Below are 19,002 nucleotides of genomic sequence, written 5' to 3' on the forward strand. Positions count from 1 at the left end.
GCTCTTTCTCAAGCTCATCAGCCTTGTTCCTCCGCCTTGTTCAGAACCTCTGTTCCTCCTGCCAAGGCCTGGTCAGCACCTCCTTAGGGCTCCTTTCCCAGCTCAAATCTAGTGACACAGGGAGGTCTCCCTGACCATCCTTTCTGAAGTAGTCCTGCCATTCACTAGTATCGTCCCATTTGATTTTCTTTATAACAAAATCCAAAATGGTCTTACTTGTTCATATATGGTCAGGGCCTGAGCTCCGTAAGAGCAGAGATTTGTCTTCTCATCCAGTGTTGTATCTGCCGGCACCGACCTGCTGCCAAGTGTACACTACATGCCCACTAAGCTCTTGTTGGATGCGCAGCTGAGTAGATAGAAGAAAGTGGTAGAGAAGAAATAGAAAATTCCCTCTGTAGGACTATATATCCCCAAAGATTACAAACGTTCTCTTATAGATACGTCACCTAAAAATAACATTGTTTGAGAAACACTGATTTCGTTTAAACCCTCTTGTCCAGATAGTGGAATTGCACCCTACTTCTCAAGAGGGGAAGGGGCTTGTTCACGGTCCCAGATGTGCTTCTTTGCATTTAGTCCTTCAGAACAATGCCAGGCACCCAGAGAGTCCTCAGTGGAAACTGCAGTCTATCAGTCTGTTTGCCCTTGGCCTATTGCCCTGGGTTTCAGATGTCAGCCCACAAGATGACTTGTGACTGAAATTTCCAGCCTTGTTCTAATTCTTAACCTTGAACATGGTGTCATACCTTGTTGGCTTTCAGCAACAACAGCAATTATCGATAGTAATTGATACCCATGTTTAACAATAAATATGCAAATCTGAGCAGGGGAGGATCTGTCTCCTCTTCTGCATCTCCTTTTTTAGCCACCTTCCAACTGGGCTCCAGGGCTGGGGCATGAGAGGTCTCAGGAAGCCAAGAGGAAGCTATAGCCAAAGTGAAATGCAACAGTGATGTCGCACTGACAACTTCTCCAGTCCTGGCAAGGCTCTTGGCAATCTACTCCCTGCCCATCTCTGACTCTGTGCCAGGCCCAGCGCCCAGTCGTACTGGCGTTTCTGGACAGCTTCTGAATTTCCTTCTCTCTCTCTCACCTCAATAAACTGGATAAACTGGTCCCTCTCCCTGGATATGAACTCAAGGTGCTTATCAACATGCCTGGCCTGTATTAAGGACTCAGTAAACACTGGCCATTACATTATAAAAGTTTTGATGTACACAAAAATCAAGAAACATAAAATCCATGTGAATGGGGGGAAAATGAAGCCCTCCCAGCAACACTGATAAGCTGAGCAAGTTGAAACTTGCATGGGTGACTCAGAAAGAAGCTGTTCACTGTGTTTCTTAGAAATGAATAAAGGACCATAACACAGTCTGTCTCCAAACTTTCATAATGATCAACATAGCAGGTATAATCCTTACTGGGGTTGATCCCCTAGAATTTTCTGAACTCTTATGTAAGCTCTGTGACGGTAGAAAATATGTCTTTCTTGTATTATCACAGTATCTTAACCTTCTGGCAATATTAGTTTCTAGCACCCAATAAATATTTGTTGAGTTTAGCAAGTGAAAAAAAATTTATCTAGTAAATGACAGAAAGATCCCAAACATGTCTCAGAATCCTAAATAAATGTGACATTGTTTACAGTGATTAGGGACAATTTCTATATATTAATACTATGGTAATTCTTTGCATGCTAGTGTTAGATCTAGTATGCAAGCAATTATTTTTTAAAATGAATGAAAGGGCACTCTTATTGTCCTCTGAGTGTAGAAATAAAGTTCCATTTGAGGTCGCAATTTTAGAGTCCAATGATCTACAGTGTGATTCCCACCAATAAGGACAGAATTACTCAAGAAGGATGAGTATCTGAAAGTCCTCTCATCCACACACTTTCTATCTCCCTCCCCCAAAATGAAGCTGTCCTGTCAGCTCATTATCCACTATTTATAACAAGGATGCCACATTTTCAGAGACTAAAAAAATCGGGAGCCAAGGAGAAATGTCGATGTGAGAGAACTTAAATGAAGTGACAATAAAAAAGGAATTGCTAATACCAGGAGTTCCCTCCCTGGGAGAAACCTGTCAGGGCCAGTGCCCAGGGCTGGGAGATTTATTGATACTAAGTGGATGGTGCCCTAACCAGGGGTGATTATCAAAGAGGTTTGAGTGAACCAAAGATGGAGTTGGACAGCCTGCACCGTGCAGTGTGTGGGTTTTCCTGCCCTCACTGCTTCCTGCCCTCCTGCCTTCCCAAGAGGGAATTCCTGGCCTCGTTTTTCACTCACTCCGATTGTTAGACACATTCTGCTGCAGAATCTCTTAGAGGCAAGGACCTCAGAATCCGATGCTCTGGCAGAGTTCCCTGAATGCACTGCCTTCTATCTCTGCCAGGTCTTTGCTGCTGTTGTTTCTTCTACCCGGAATAATCTTTATGCACATGTAACTGTGCCAAGTCCCTTACCCTAGCTGAAATCTGTTTATGGTTCATTGTCAAAGCTGCCACTTCCTCCTGGAAGTCTTCATTTAGGTACCCAAAGGCTAAGGTTAAGTGTCCCTGCCTGCTCATCACTGACACAGCATGTAGGTTGAAGTGATATTGCCTAGTTGATTGTCAGTCTCTCCCACTGTCAAGGTGACAATCCTTATGGTTGGGGGATTGCCTGGTTTACTTCTGTATCTACATTGCCCAAATAGTGTCTCATGCTATATGTGGAAGGCTGCTGGGTGGATGGGTGGATGGGTGGATGGGTAGATGGACGGATGAATAGGAGAATCTGTACGTACCCTGTTTCCCCGAAAATAAGACAGTGTCTTAAAAGATGCTCTAGGTCTTATTTTCAGGGGACGTCTTATCTTTCCTGTAAGTAGGTCTTATTTTCAGAGGATGTCTTATTTTCGGGGAAACAGGGTAGATGTGTGTGGATATGTGCTCTTCCCAGGGATAAGAGGTGAATACAAACGAATCACCCAATTTTTTTTTTTTTTTTTTTTTTTTAGATATCAACAGACCCTGATGCAGGAATACCTCTTTATGTGGCATCAGGGGAAGGCATAGCACTACATGAGATTTTCCAGAAATTGAAGCTGACACATGTGCCTAGACCATTTCCAATATCTATGGCATATCACAAAGAGTCAGGGCTCAAGCCCTGTAGTCAGAGTAGTAGAGGTCATTTCTCAGCTATGGTTTGTGTTGGTTCCGGGACTCACTTTCCCAACTTGTAACCCATCTCATGGGAAGAAAGGAGTTAATGCAAGGAAATGTCCGTGGCATGATGTCTGCCACTGGGTAAGTGATTAAATGTCAGCTTTTGGCCTGGGCAATGTCTCACACCTATAATCCTAGCACTCTGGAAGGATTAGAGTCCAGGCCAGGTGGGTTGCCTGAGCTCAGGAGTTTGAGACCACCTTGAACAAGAGTGGTGAGCATGGCAGTGCACACCTATGGTCCCAGCTACTTGGTAGTTGAGGCAAGAGGATTTCTTGAGTCCAAGAGTTTGAGCTTTCTGTGAGCTATGGCACCAGGGCATTCCACCCAGGGAGACAGAGGAAGACTGAGTCACAAAAAAACAAACACACAAAAAAGTCAGCTCTTAATTATTACCATCAGAAAGCATTATATACAGCAATGCTTTCTTAAACGAGTACACTACATGTTGTCCAGCCTACTGTGACTTGTTGTCAACATCATGGGAGTCTGTGCTTGGACCAGCACACAACAGAGCTCCGATTCTACTTTTGATGCCCCATCTCTTCCCTCCTGCTTGTTATATCTGACAGTACAGTCTCCAGATCCAGCTCCCTTTTTGATCTGCCTTCCCTCATCCACTCTCTCCTGGGGAACGAATTCACATGGCAATTTAAAAATTGTGTCTTAAATAAAACTCAAGGCTCCCAATGCACCTAGTTTTAGGATATTGTTACAATACAATCCAAGAACTCAGAGCCTTACCTGCTTTCTGGGCTTGAAAAAGTACACTGGAGGTTGCTAAAAGTTGTACCAGCAAATAACTAAATTGTTGTCAAATGAGTAAATGTTTTCCAAGCAATTAGACTTGAGTCTAGGATGCTGGAGCCTGAAAGGGCATTAATATTACAGAGTCCAAATTGTCATTTTACAAATGGAAAAACTGGAGGCCAGGAGAGTGTGGATTAACTTCAGGCTATACTCAGACTCTGTGGTGATAAAACCAAAAAGAGAACCCTTCAGGTCTTCTGGCAGCTCATCAACTACTTTTTCTATAGGACTATGGTATCACTTCTTTTTTCTTTTCCCCTAGTCTTCAGTATTTTGTTTATTATTTCAAAATATTAAGGTGTTGCAAATGTTCTTGTATAATGCTTCAGTCAAGGCTATGTGTGTGCCCATCACCTGAATCTCTCCTGATTCACTATTTATATTAGTGAATATAATATATATTACAGCATTATATTAGCTGTAATGCCTTACTACACTAGTCATATTTCTCTTTGTTCTCTCACAGGCTTTGGTCCACAGAGTCTTGTCTTCTGTTTTTGCCCAGTTTGGCTGAAACATGGAAGACAATGTTGAGCTCCTCTGAGAGCCAGGGCCACTCCTTTAAATCTAGACCAGGCTACCTCCAAGCCATGCTCCTTTAGGGAGCAGTGGATAAAAGTGTGCTCTTAGCCACAGAGGATAAAACATTCTGTTTAAGGGAAGAGAGATTTGCAGAAGTGAAAAATAGGAAGATAATCTGAGGGAGAAAAATTTCTGGCCTCCTGTGTGCCTGAGGATTTGGCATGTCTTCCTGCTTCCTACCCCATCTCCTTCCCTTCCAAAGTCCTAGCAAGAAATGCCATCCATGAGGCCCTCAGAGGCCCAAAGTAGATGTGTGAAACCAAGGAGATGACATGAGGGAATAGATCTTGAACAAAAGATTTATATCCCATGGGATAATAATTCATTGCAGCAAGGGGAGAGAAAAGATCCTAAAAAATACTGTAGAGAGCATATTATAATATTTTAACAAGGTTTATGGGCTCCCCATATACACTTCACCCTCTAAGATGGATTGTGCATTTTGACAAATCTATATTTAACACAGGGAGAATAATATATGATGTATGCTTCCTGGTAGAGAAATCATATTTATGGAAATCATGATTCTAGTAATTACAACAGACATTTAAAGACAGTGCCTATTGTGGGTTGTGGACAGATAGAGTGTCCTTATTGGGGTGAAAGAGAATATAGTGTGAGTGGTAAAGGATAAATAGCTACCCTAGAAGTCAGGGCAGGAGAGTAAGAGGTCCAAGTGACACAATAATTATCTATCTTCAGGTATAGTCCTCCTTATCCCCTACCACAGGTTATGTGACTCTCTCTTCCAGCACTTAACATTCATTCATTCATTGAGTATTATTCAAGAGCCTATGATGCTTAGATATCTTGCTGGCTTTGGGGAACACATGAGACCCCTATTTTCTTTCTTTTTTTTTTTTTTTAAGAGTATTATTTTATTTATTTTTTTTTTTTTTACTTTTTTTTTTTTTATTGTTGGGGATTCATTGAGGGTACAATAAGCCAGGTTACACTGATTGCAATTGTTAGGTAAAGTCCCTCTTACAATCATGTCTTGCCCCCATAAAGTGTGACACACACCAAGGCCCCACCCACCTCCCTCCTTCCCTCTTTCTGTTCCCCCCCATAACCATAATTGTCATTAATTGTCCTCATATCAAAATTGAGTACATAGGATTCATGCTTCTCCATTCTTGTGATGCTTTACTAAGAATAATGTCTTCCACGTCCATCCAGGTTAATACGAAGGATGTAAAGTCTCCATTTTTTTTTAATGGCTGAATAGTATTCCATGGTATACATATACCACAGCTTGTTAATCCATTCCTGGGTTGGTGGGCATTTAGGCTGTTTCCACATTTTGGCGATTGTAAATTGAGCTGCAATAAACAGTCTAGTACAAGTGTCCTTTCAAGACAGCATGGTACTGGCACAAAAACAGAGACATAGACACTTGGAATCGAATTGAAAACCAAGAAATGAAACTAACATTTTACAACCACCTAATCTTTGATAAACCAAACAAGAACATACCTTGGGGGAAAGACTCCCTATTCAATAAATGGTGTTGGGAGAACTGGATGTCTACATGTAAAAGACTGAAACTGGACCCACACCTTTCCCCACTCACAAAAATTGATTCAAGATGGATAAAGGACTTAAACTTAAGGCATGAAACAATAAAAATCCTCCAAGAAAGCATAGGAAAAACACTGGAAGATATTGGCCTGGGGAAAGACTTCATGAAGAAGACTGCCATGGCAATTGCAACAACGACAAAAATAAACAAATGGGACTTCATTAAACTGAAAAGCTTCTGTACAGCTAAGGAGACAATAACCAAAGCAAAGAGACAACCTACACAATGGAAAAGGATATTTGCATATTTTCTTTCTTTTTATTAACTTTTTTTAGAATTTCAGATTAATGTGAGGGTACAAACAACTAGGTTACAATGTTTGCATTTGTTAGGTAGAGTCCCTCTTATAGTTGTGTCCCACCCCCAGGAGGTGTGCCATATATCCTTACCTTGTGCCCATTAAGTGGGAGCACATTAATCCCCCTTCCTCCTCCCCTCTGCTCCCTTCTTGTATCCCCCTCCCTCTCCTCACAACTTGAATTGAATTGAATTTTTCTCTTATGTGGGCATGTATTTGATTTTCTACTAGTTTCATATTAGTATTGGGTACATTGGATGTTTGCTTTTCTATCCTTGTGATATTTTACTAAAAGAATGTGTTTCAACTTCATCCAGGTTAATGCAAAACATGTAAAGTCTCCATTTTTTCATGGATGAATAGTGTACATACACTGCAGTTTGTTGATCCATTCCTGTGTTGATAGGCACTTGGGTTATTTCCACATTTTAGTGATTGTAAATTGAGCTGTGATAAACAGTCTAGTGCAAATGTGCTTATAATAAAATGATTATTTTTCTTCTGGAGACCCCTATTTTCGAAGGATTCACCTTAACTTAGACAGCCATAAATATATGCAAGTAAGCCAAGAAAATCATCAGATAAAATAAATAGAGTATGGGGAATAAGACAAGATGATGTGATACAAGGTCATGAAGTTCAGGAGAGGAGGTGGGGTCATTATTTAGAACAGGTGATAAAATAAGGCCTTTTCAAGGAGGTGATATCTGAGCTGAGATGCAACTGCTGAGAAGGAGTAACCTTCACAGAGAGGTAAAGAAAGAGTAGAAAGAGAACAGCTAGTGCAGAGTCTTCTGGCAGAATGCACTTGGAGCCCTGAGAAACAGTGCAAAAGCCAGTGTGATAGAGAAGGGAGTGAGAAGATTGATGGAAGGTAGGAGATACAGAGGGGCAGGCTGCTTGGCCTCTGTGTCATGATCAAAGGATAGGGGATTATTCCTGTGTGCAATGGGACACCTTGGAGAAGTTTTGCATGAGGTAGGGAAGCAAAAGGTTTTGTTTTGTTTTTCATTAATAAGATTCATCTGGCTTCTGGATAGAGAATGGATTTTGTTATTGAAAACGTAATGCCATAAAGCTCAAGGCCACCACTGTCAGATACCAGGAGGATTATGGAATGGGCTAAGAACAGGTATTCCATGAGGTTCTGGTTGAGTGCTCCATCATTGTGCCAGTCACCTTGAGAGGTAGTGAGTGCCCAGTACCTGGAAGTATGCAGGCAGATGTCAATGATTAGCTGTCAGGTTTCCTGCAGATGGTTTGCTGATTTTCAGGGGGAGTTGCACAGATGACTTAAGTGGTTCAGCTACAATCTTCAGGGGCTGATGATCTTTCAAGCCCATTATCTCTAGAGACAAACTGAGAACTGAGACTCACAATAGATAATTGAGAACTACATAGCCCAAAAGATGTTCAGTAACATGTCAAAAGTATTCACCAAGAAAGGAAGTGAGAACAAATAAATTTGACAAAATTTGTGTTAAAGTTGAACAGAATTCTTTACAATCTTTTATGCTGCTTATGTGTAGTATAAAGCTTCAAGACAAGGACAGAATATATACCATTTCCCAATTTATTTATCCAAAGAAGAATTTTCTTTTCTTAGAAGCATCTTGTGGGACTAACGTTTCGTGGAACGCATCTGGGCAATCTCACATTATATAATTCGAGACCCCATATACACAAGTAGTGTGGATTATGTGAGCAGATAAATATGGTAAAACAACAGAATATCTAGGAGGGTCAACTTTTTTATTCTAAAAGAAAAAACTGATAATACCTAGCCACACAGTTGTGATGAGGACTATATATGTGAAAGGACTGCAAAGTACTCTTAAATGTACTGTTACTGTCATGAGGATGACCAACATCTTTACCATCCACTTTGGGGAGGTAGATTTCAGGTCTTGGGGATGGTCTTGGTGTTGGGATCTTCACTGAGGCAAAGGTTGTGAACTCGTGTCCTGTATCACGGAGTAAAATAAAGTTTAGGAGCTAAATGACCTGGAGTGTGATCCTGTGACTGTGGTCTTATTAGCAGTATATCCTACAAAGTGGATTCTAGGGAAATGTTTGCACAGCTAAGCTATTACTAGGGCTGATATACTGGGAGAGGGGACTAGCACAGAGTGTAAACACAAAATGAACATCAGCAGAGAAATGTACACTGAGGAGTAAGGGCCAGGCTGGGGGAACCAACACTCGTTTCCTTAATCATGTATCATCAGCAATAGCCGGAAGATGTTCCTCTTCCTGTAGCATCCTGTTATGCTTTGCTTTGAAGTCGAGGACAGTATAACAGAAGGATCAATGAAATAAGAGTCAAGCTATCTGTTCAACTCAGATATGTCCTAGCCCTGATACTCTGAACAGGTTCACTAACTTTCTAAGTCTTGGTTTTTCCCCTTTAGAAATGATCAAGGCATAGCTTTCCTACCTTAACAGAGTCATTATACAGACAAAGGGAGGTAATATATGAAAATGCCTTGTAAAATGGCTTCTATGATTAATAATCACAACAACACCTGGAAGGTAATAAGTACTTAATTAAATTGGATTTAGACAGTCGGTTAGACAGAAGAATGTCTGGGTTGGATAGACAGGTAGGATGGATGGACAGTGGATAGATGGGTGAGTTGAAAGGATGGATAGATGGATGGGTTGGTTGGATGGGTAAATTCCTAGATGATGGGTTGATAGGTGATGGGCTGGTTGTATGAATTAGTGGATGGATTCATTTTGAAACCATCTGAACGCTTGTTCACAGCATCTTCTATCCATTAATGCTTCTTTTTTGTTCTTCTAGTCTGCTCCCAGTTCTCCAAAGGAGTCTATGCCATCTTTGGGTTTTATGAACGTAGGACTGTCAACATGCTGACGTCCTTCTGTGGGGCCCTCCATGTCTGCTTCATTACGCCAAGCTTTCCTGTTGACACATCCAATCAGTTTGTCCTTCAGCTGCGCCCGGAACTGCAGGATGCCCTCATCAGCATCATCGACCACTACAAATGGCAGAAATTTGTCTACATTTATGATGCCGACCGGGGTAAGCCAGGACTTAGGGGAAGGAGACTGATGAGAAATAAAAAGAAAATTGCCAGCGCAGAAGGGAGTGATACCTCACTACCCCCTTGAAAAGCATGGGGGATGGTCCAAAGTGCTTTATTTTGGTGAACTTATTTTCTGATAGTTAACTCTAATTCATAGTGTGGAAACAGATCCTTTGAGAGAGCAACCCTCTTAATGCACCATGTCCCTCTACAGCTTACCAAGTTTCCACGGCTTCTGAGTCCAGACTCAAGCCCTCAATTGACTTACTCACAGTAAGTACTCAGTTGCCATGATTGTTAGGAATGTAGACTCTGGAATCAGACAGCCCTGGATCTGAATCCTAAATTCTCTCCTCTCCATTTGCTTGACTTTGGGCAAGCTCTCTCTACCTCTGTTTCAGCATTTATGCAATGGTGATAAAATTCTCTCTGCCTTTAGTTACTCATGTCTGTAATGAAGATAAAAACAGTCTAGTGGTGCGAAGACTGAATGAGGTAATTGACTACAAAGTCAATTCAGAATACAGTGTTCAGTGCCGGCAGCCTAGTAAAGACTCAGAATTCTCTAGATACATTCGTTAGATACTATCATCATCATCATCGTCATTCTTCTCTGGCCTGATTCTGCCTCCTTTTAATTTTACAACACATTTTCCAAATGTTTCCTATACTTTTTTCTTCTCTGTATCATTTCTCAGGCTATTCTGGATTTCTGGAATGCATTTTTCTTCTCAAATTTACATATATAAATCCTTTCTCTTATTTGCAGCCTGCTCAAATACCATTTTCTGTATTCCTTGATCCTCTGGATGGGATCCTCTTTTTTCTAACCCCTGTGGTGTTCGTCTTATATGGTTCTCTTTCCCCTGGTATACTGAAGAGTCCTATAAGAGCTTAATCATTGTTAGTGTAAATAAATGAATGGGTCATGCAAGGCCTGGAAGCCAGCTGAGACTGAGGACTATTGCACTGATGTGGTTGCCTACCTGCAGGGAGTCTTAAAAGACTTCTGAGTAGGAGAGTGGCTTGTGAAAGTGGTTTTTCAGGAGGTTAGGCAGGTGTTATTCATATGGGCAGGAGCTAGCAGAAGGAGAAACCAGAGCACTCAATTTTCTTCGATTTCCCCTTCCCTCTCCTTATTTTGATGATTTCCTTTTTCAGCCAGAAGCCTTTGTGGGTGTCACCTAGAGAAGGTGTATTTCAGGATAGCTTTGTGGCATAATGAAGCTTGAGGCCTGAAAGTGATGAAGCTAGAAAAATGTAACTTTCCTTATAGGGTCAGCAGAAACACCCACATTCTCAAAAGGGCTCTATCTCCTTCAGAACTCACAGCTCTGCCATTTTCTAGCTGTATGACCTTAGACAAATGGCTTCCATATCTGTAAAACAGGGATATAACAATACCTACCTCACAGGGATAAATGAGTTAAAGATGGGAAAGCTGGTAGAACGGTGCCAATACACAGTAATTTTAGTAAATATGAGTGCTAACACATTAAACAACTCGTACTGAAAAAAATTAAAAAAAGATAGGCAGGCATAACAGAGTCAATATATAAATATCAGCCTAGAAATGATTCCTGAGGCTAGACACTGTATAAGTCACAGATGAGCAGTGTCACTGAAAGTCACAAGTGACACACATACAAAAGATTGATTAATAATGCAAGAGCAAAGTAACCATTTGTAATGGGCAGTATAATGACCCCTTCCCCAAATATATTTATGTTGTAATGCCCGGAAGCTACAAATACACCTATATCATGTGGCAAAGGGGAATTTGCTACAGATAGGATTAAGTCTGCTAATCAACTGACCTGAAAATAGAGAGATTATCCTGGATTAGTGGGGTGGACACAATGTAATCACAAGAATCTTTAAATATGGAAGCTGGAGTCAGAGAGTTAGTGTCAAGGTGATGCAATGTAAGGAAGACTCAACTACCATCGTTGAACTTGATGATGGAGGGGGCTGAATGCCATGGAATGCAGGCATCCCCCAGAAGCCAGAAAGGCAAGGAAATAAATTTTCTCCTAGGACCTCCAGAAATCACCACAGCACTGTTGTTATCTTGATTTTAGACTGGGGAGACCTATCTCAAACATCTGACCTCTAGAAGAAAAGATGATAAATACATGTTGTTTTCATCTACTCAGTTTGTGGAGATTTGTTGCATTAGCAGTAAGAAATAAATATATCATTTAAGTCTCAAAAAAGAAACGGAGCAGTGTTGAGTAATGGCTCCTCCAGTCATTCAGCCGTAAGTCAGAAGGGAATAGTTTAATTCAGCACACATTTATTGAACACCTACTGTGTGAGCGACAAAGTACTAGGTATTCAAGATATTATATTAAACATTCACACACTTTATTAACAGTTATTAGGTATCTATTTAGATTCTAGATTGGCCCGTTTAGTAAGCAGTTATTGAATGCCCAAGAATAATAACAGCTAGCATTTATAAAGCACTTACAGGTATCAGACTCTGCCGTGTATCATACATTCTCATTTAATCCTCAGGATGACACTGTGAGATGGGCACTCTTTACATTGCCACTTTATCTTCAGAGAAACTAAAGTTGGAGAGGCTGATGAGGCTGTCCAAGGTGATTAAGCCAGTGTATTGGATGTGAGCCCCGATTATGGTTTTAGTCACTCCATTTCTGTTCTGGGAACAGAAACACAGCATCTGACCTCGGAGTTCAGACTCCTGCAGCCAAAGCAAGCTGAACCTGAGCTCAGTGGAGGGATAGGGTTGGGAATAGGGAGAGAAGGTGGGTGCCTGATGGAAGTGGGGGGCCCTGTGGATCCTGATTGTCTGCTATTTTCTATCCTCCTCACCCCACCTTCAGGCTTGTCCGTCCTGCAGAAAGTCCTGGACACAGCTGCTGAGAAGAACTGGCAGGTGACTGCAGTCAATATTTTGACAACCACAGAGGAAGGATACCGGATCCTCTTTCAGGACCTGGAGAAGAAAAAGGAGCGGCTGGTAGTGGTGGACTGTGAATCGGAACGCCTCAATGCCATCCTGGGCCAGGTAAGGAGAGCAGCAAGGGCCTGGGTAGACGTGGGAGATGATTTGGGAACAACAGGACACCATTTTTGCTTTGGTTTTAGAAAGAGGATTAGAAAGGGGTTCTTCGTGAGACTAGATACCTTCCATCTCACATTCTGTAATTTAAAAAATTGAAATTTTAGGAAATAGTACAAATAATGAAAACCTTTATATTGGATTCTGTGTTTGGTTGACCAAAAATTTACCTTGAATATTTCTTTTTATTATTAAAAAAATAAATTACATTGCAGCTTAGCGTATATGAAGTGCTGTCACATTAGAAACATGAGCCTTGGTGCCAGATTCCGTGTTCAGCTCTGGGCTCTGTCACTCACTGCTCGGCGTTAGGCTTCTCACCCCTTTAGCCCACTGACCTGTTTTAAATCCAAGGAAGCAGCAGCCATCCCTCTTTCTACTGTTTTCTTGAACACACTTTTTTTTGTTTGTTTGTTTTTTTGTCTCCGAGAAATTGAGTCACTGGTCATTCTGTAAACAAGCATTGTAACCATAATATTTTTGAGCCATAGGTCTCTAAACTGGCTCCTGTGGTCTAAAAACTACAGCATATACCCACCACAGAACTAACAGGGTCTTTGTATAGATGTCTTGTCTTTTTAAAGTACATTTATCATTCAGATGAGCTAGCAAGGAAGTAGATTTTGCGATCATTTTTGTACTTTTGAATAAATGATGGTAGTTTTAGGTACTTGATAACATGACAAAGCTTGTTAATGGCTCTCAAGACCTCTGGGAGCCCCACAGGAGATCTCAGCACCAGCTCAGCAATCACTCAGAGTCCTCAGCAATAGAGCAGGGGGAAAATTTCAAAGTCGTAAATTTTTAAGGCCTTAACCGTTCTTCTATAAATTGTGGATTTGGCCTTTGCTCCTGGAGAGAAACGAGCACAACTTGATTACACTGCTGTGGATAATATTCTGGGGTAGAGTCGTAGATTTGAATTCTAGTTTGTCAGTGAGGTAGTATAGGCTAATGGGAGGAGCAGAGATGGAACCATCCTGGCTAGGGTTCAAATCCAAGCTCTTGTTTTTACTGGCTTTGTGATCTTGGGCCATGTTTTTAATCTTTCTACATCTTAAATTCCTGATCTGTAAAATGGGCTCTATCATCATCATCATCGTCATCATCATAGTCATCTTTACAGGGCTTTTGTGAGGATTAAAAGAATCAATACATGTAAAGCGTTTAGAACAGAGCATGCCCCACAGTGAGACGTGTAAGCCTTTACCTGTTTTTGCTATTCATAGTGCCTGCTAGTACTAACTTCTTGAGTCACTTCTCTCTTTGGATATAAGTAAATTCATTGATAAAATATGAATGAAGACCTTTGGTCTATAAAACTAATAAGAAGAGGAGATGAAATAGAGGTAGAGAAAATGATAAATGATAATGAAGTGTTCTTAATAGACTAATGATCCCTCTTATATTGTTCTATGGTGCAGATAATAGCCATTGCCAGAATTTTCTTCCTCTTCTTTTTTTTTTTTTGGAACAAGGTTTCACTCTGAATGCCCTGAAACTCATTCCAAGTGCACAGCTAGAGTGCCACAGCATCAGCCTAGCTCACAGCCACCTCAAACCCTTGGGTTTGAGTGCTCCCCCTGCTTCAGCCTCCCAAGTGGCTGGGACTACAGGAGCCCACTGTGATGCCCGGCTAATTTCTCTCTTTTTAGTAGAGACAGGGTCTAGTTCTTGCTCAAGCTGGTCTTGAATTCCTAAGCTCAAGCGATCCTCCTACCTTGGCCTCACAGAGTTCTAGGATTACAGGCATGAGCCACCATGCCCAGCACATTAATACCCTGTTTCCCCGAAAATAAGACAGTGTCTTATTTTAAGGTGTGCTCCCAAAGATGCGCTAGGTCTTATTTTCAGGGGACGTCTTATCTTTCCTGTAAGTAGGTCTTATTTTCGGAGGATGTCTTATTTTGGGGAAAACAGGGTAGTATTTTTTGAGTGCTTATAGTATACCAGGCACAATGTAATTCCCCTTCCATGCATAATCCTATTTCATTCTTACATCAACTCTATCAAACATATTCTGTCAATCCCTCTATTTTTGTAGATGAAGAAAAGAGGAATTATAATTTTCCACAGCTGGCTTATGAGAAAAGTAGAAATTCAAACCTAGCTTGGTCTGGCTATCGAGCCCAACCTCTTAAAAATGTAACATTTCTGTCTCTGCTTCTCTGTCACTAATTCCTTTGTCAAAGGATAAACATGTGCTTTTATAAGGAACTGACCTGTTCATATAGATATTTTAAATTATAACATATTAACATTTTTTGTTTCACTCTTCTATTCTGAAAAGTAAAACCAAAAAGTTGAAAGGATTTTATAGATTGCCTGATTTATTGCTTATGTTCACATTTTACAGGTAGGATGGTGGACGATCAAATTGAATGACTTGCCTTATGCTGACACAACTAGTTAGTGACAACGATGAATCAACAACTTACATCTCTGACTTACAGTCTAGTACTCCTGTCACCATCCTGGAATTACACTCAATAACTGGGACATTTCCAGTCTAAATAAAAATGTTCTGCCTAACCTGAGGAAGGAGACAGTGACTGCAAATTTCAAATAGGGAATTAATTGCCTGTCTCTGTCTCCAATCACTCACTTAGAACATAATCTCTATGAGGTCCGGGATTTTTGTTTTGTTTTATCCCTTGCAGTGTCTACAGTTCCTTGAAGAGTTGTTGGATCTAATAAGTATTCAGTAAAAGTGTTTTGAATGAATTGAAAGAATAAGGGATCATTGAGGGCTCTAAGAAAGATCCTGAATATGAGATAAATCTGGGTTTTTACAGGTGGCCATTGACTGGATAAGAACCTTTCAGCTGAAAGGAAAAGCATGTTGGGAGACCCAGAAAGCACCGGAGGACTGAGGTTCATAGTATGACTTAGCAGGCCAGGTGGAGGAAGCTGAGGATCTAAGGGAGACGATGACAGGGAGATAAACACACAATCATAAGTATCCTTGGAAACCATTCTGAAGAGTTTGAGATTTATTCTGTAAGTTATGGAAAGTCAGTGAAAGTTTGTGAGCACGGACCAGGGTTACTAGAATATGATGCTTTATCAGTATGTGACACCAGATTATACAATCACTGAGTACAGAATGAGTTAGAAGTGAGAGTACACCAGGACCTCTTGAGGCTGTGAATCACCCCACCCTGGGTCATTTTCTTCATGGTGCTACTCACCTGCTGAAATCCTTGTTCATTTATCCATTTATATATTTACCATCTGGCTTCCTACTCAATTATCAACTCAGCTCAATGAGGGCACAGGGTCTTTGTCTCACTTGTTCCTATCCCCAGCACATGGTGTAGTGCTTGGCAGGTAGTCTATGCTTACTAAATATCTATTAAAAGGAGTATTTATCATAGAAGGTCTTACAGAGGCGGTTGAAATTAGAATAAAGGCAATGTAGCGGGAATGAGCTGTAATGCAATGGTGTTGGTGAGGTGACAGACCCCTTTGTGAAATTGTATATTACATTTATAACACTTTTCTTAGTCTGTAACCCATGCATTCACATGGATTCATCTGTTATTAGGGACCGCCTCACAGTAAAGCGTAACCTCCCGGAGGTTAAGCACTATGCTTGTTTTCACTTTTGCATCACATGCAACACTTTGCACACAGCAAGCACTTAGTACATGTTTGTGAAAGGAGGGTAGTAAAAGAGGTAAGATCGGTCAGGGTATAGGTAGGTGAGTAGATGGATGGGAAAGTTAGTATTAATATGGACCATGTGAAGTTTCTAATTTTATCAGTCAAAAGTCATCAGTTACCAGCTGTTTCCTGTGTTGCAATCTGTATTCTCATCTTGCAGGGACTGCACTTCGTTGCCCGAATATGGTGGGATTTGAAATATCATTTATTTGCCATTTGGTGTTTATTAGAAGTGGAATAGGTTTTTGATAAAGGCATCTCATTGCTGAAAGGGCAGCAAACCGTTTGACAAGAAGATGAAAAAGTAATGAAGAATTATTAATAAAACTATCTTCTCAATAGTATTTGGGCTTCATGATCTGGAATTTCACAATCTAACCACTGTTTCAGAGCTTTCATTGTATGCGCTTGCATTTAATTATTCCCCACATAAAGAAAAAAATGTGAGCCATTATGCACATACAGCCAAGTAAGTAGATGTCTGAATATAGATTTTAATAGCCTTGAAAATTTATTCTGTTAGAGAAGAAGCCCAAGTGCTTTTCATATATTTTATGTCTCTTACAACTGTGCAGGGGAAGAGGCACCAAGAAGGGTATACTAACCCCAATATGGTGATTTTTAAAAAATAAGGAACTAGATCAAGTTAATTTGCAGGCTGAGCTGGGGCTAGAACCAAGGTCTGAAGTCTTAACTATTCCTTATTATATAGTGTGTCTGGCTGCCCAAGAAAACTTCTGGGCATTTCTTTTTGCAATTTTTTTTCCCCTGCCTGGGATGGTTATGGTCAGTCTATATTCAGAAAGGAAAAATATATGGGGACCTTGGTTCTTAGTGATTAACCATAATCAGGCATCTTACGGAAAGATTCACAAGAGTCAGGTCTCTGTCCTGATACTGCCACCAGACTACTATGGGATCTGGGCAAATGACTTCCCCTCCTTGGGCCTGAACTTCCCATTGGTACAGTGAGGAACTGGACCAGATGATCCTGACCTTCTCTCCCAGCTTCTCAGTTGATTCATTTATATCTGAGTACCCAACCAGCTTAAGGAGAAAGGCAAAAAAATTAGGGAGAGAATGAACAACATTTGCATATGGTTCACACAAGGGTTCGAAGGTCAAGATCTATAGGAGGGTCTTCCACCTACCTATCTGTGCATCCATCCACCCATCTATCGTCTCTAAATGGTAGGGTGGATGGATGGATGTGTATCCCTCAAAGCAGCAGATATGACAGTGACAGAGGATTTCATGCAACGTAAGTTTCCCATCTAGGGAATCTGCATGTGAGAGGAAGGCTTTATGGAAAAAAAAGTGCAGTGAACATTTCTGCTGGGTCCTTGGGTTGTGATAATACCACTTTGCCTCTGGAATCAAACAAAACTGATTTCACATTATTCTGCATTCGTTACTTAATTTCTGGATAACCTTACTGAGATTATTTAACTATACTATGCCTTTCCTCATTTGTAAAATAAGGCCTTGAATGGTATCACCATCATTGGATGGTTGGGATATTATTGCATTATAGTTTGAGCATGTAGGAGAGGTCAGGACATTTTCTAAACACTCAATTAGTATCAGTTGCCGTTATCATTGTTGTTGCTATAGCTTTAACTGTTAGTATAATTGATGAGTCCCCACCCATTGTGTTTTGTAGATTATAAAGCTGGAGAAGAATGGTATCGGCTATCATTACATCCTTGCAAATCTGGTGAGTAGAGCACTGCAAGGCTCTCACCTCGGGGTCTTTTCAGGTTTGGGGTCTTCTATGGTCCCTGGCTGGTATGAACTGAATGGGCAGAAGGGGCTGTTCAGAACTGCAAGAGTGAGTCTCGGCAATACTAAATTTACCCTTTCCCTTTCACATTGTATTCACCAAACCACAGCACATATTCAGGAGGGAAGGGAAGAAGGGGGCCTCCGCTCTTAGTGATTAACCTTACTCAGGCATCATATGGAAAGTTTCACGAGAGGCAGGTGTCTATCCTGATGCTACCACCAGACTACTATGGGATCTGGGCACGTCACTTTCCTTCCTTGGGCCTGAACTTCCCCTCAGAACAGTGAGGGACTGGACCAGATAGATGATCCTGACCTTGCCTTCCATAGAAGAAAGCATGCTGGAAGACAGTCATCACAATTCCAGCTTTGTTTCTGCTCATTGGCTATGAGGAGAATTTCACCACATCTTTGAATGGATACAAGGTGTCTTGATCCCACTGTTTTTGACCCTCTCTTTTAACGCCAGTGATAGTTGTACTATTCATAAGTACAAGCATTTAAATTATAATTATATTAGTATTGACAAATTTTTCACCATAAACAATTTTCCAGCATGAACAATATTATGTCAATTTAGTTTTTATTCACTTTTCTACATGGCATAGATAAGTCCGCCTTTTTATTAAAAATGTATTCATTTTAATGGTCTATACTTCATTTTATCAGGCACAATTATTTTTCCTATTACCAAGACTTAATTCATCAAATCATTTTTGTACACGTTAAATTTTACTGAGTAGCGTGTGCCATTATTGGTTTTCTTTTGTGACCATTATTTTCATCAAGTCTATTTTTTCTGGGTCATGTTTTGCACATCTACCTTTTTTATCATAGAGTTTAATTCTTCCAGCTTTTCTTTTCCAAAGCCAAATGTAATTTTATTTTACACTTAGTCCCATTTTTAAAGGTTTTGTTGTGATG

The 19,002-nt window shown here is 40.6% G+C and overlaps 1 protein-coding gene across 3 annotated transcripts in view; it reads left to right on the forward strand.

The window, feature by feature from the left end:
• The window catches only part of GRIA1 (glutamate ionotropic receptor AMPA type subunit 1), a 368,086-nt gene that overhangs the window by 167,953 nt on the left and 181,131 nt on the right, over positions 1-19,002 (forward strand). For all 3 annotated transcript variants that reach the window (XR_008375243.1, XM_053566867.1, XM_053566868.1), the window contains exons 3-5: positions 9,293-9,532; positions 12,389-12,573; positions 17,957-18,010. Coding sequence is in view for 2 of the 3 variants with exons in the window: in XM_053566867.1 (XP_053422842.1) it covers positions 9,293-9,532; positions 12,389-12,573; positions 17,957-18,010 (479 nt within the window). In the remaining variant the exon portion in view is untranslated. The remainder of the gene's footprint in view (positions 1-9,292; positions 9,533-12,388; positions 12,574-17,956; positions 18,011-19,002) is intronic.

This window comes from Nycticebus coucang, chromosome 17, assembly GCF_027406575.1.
Source record: "Nycticebus coucang isolate mNycCou1 chromosome 17, mNycCou1.pri, whole genome shotgun sequence".
NCBI lineage: Eukaryota > Metazoa > Chordata > Mammalia > Primates > Lorisidae > Nycticebus > Nycticebus coucang.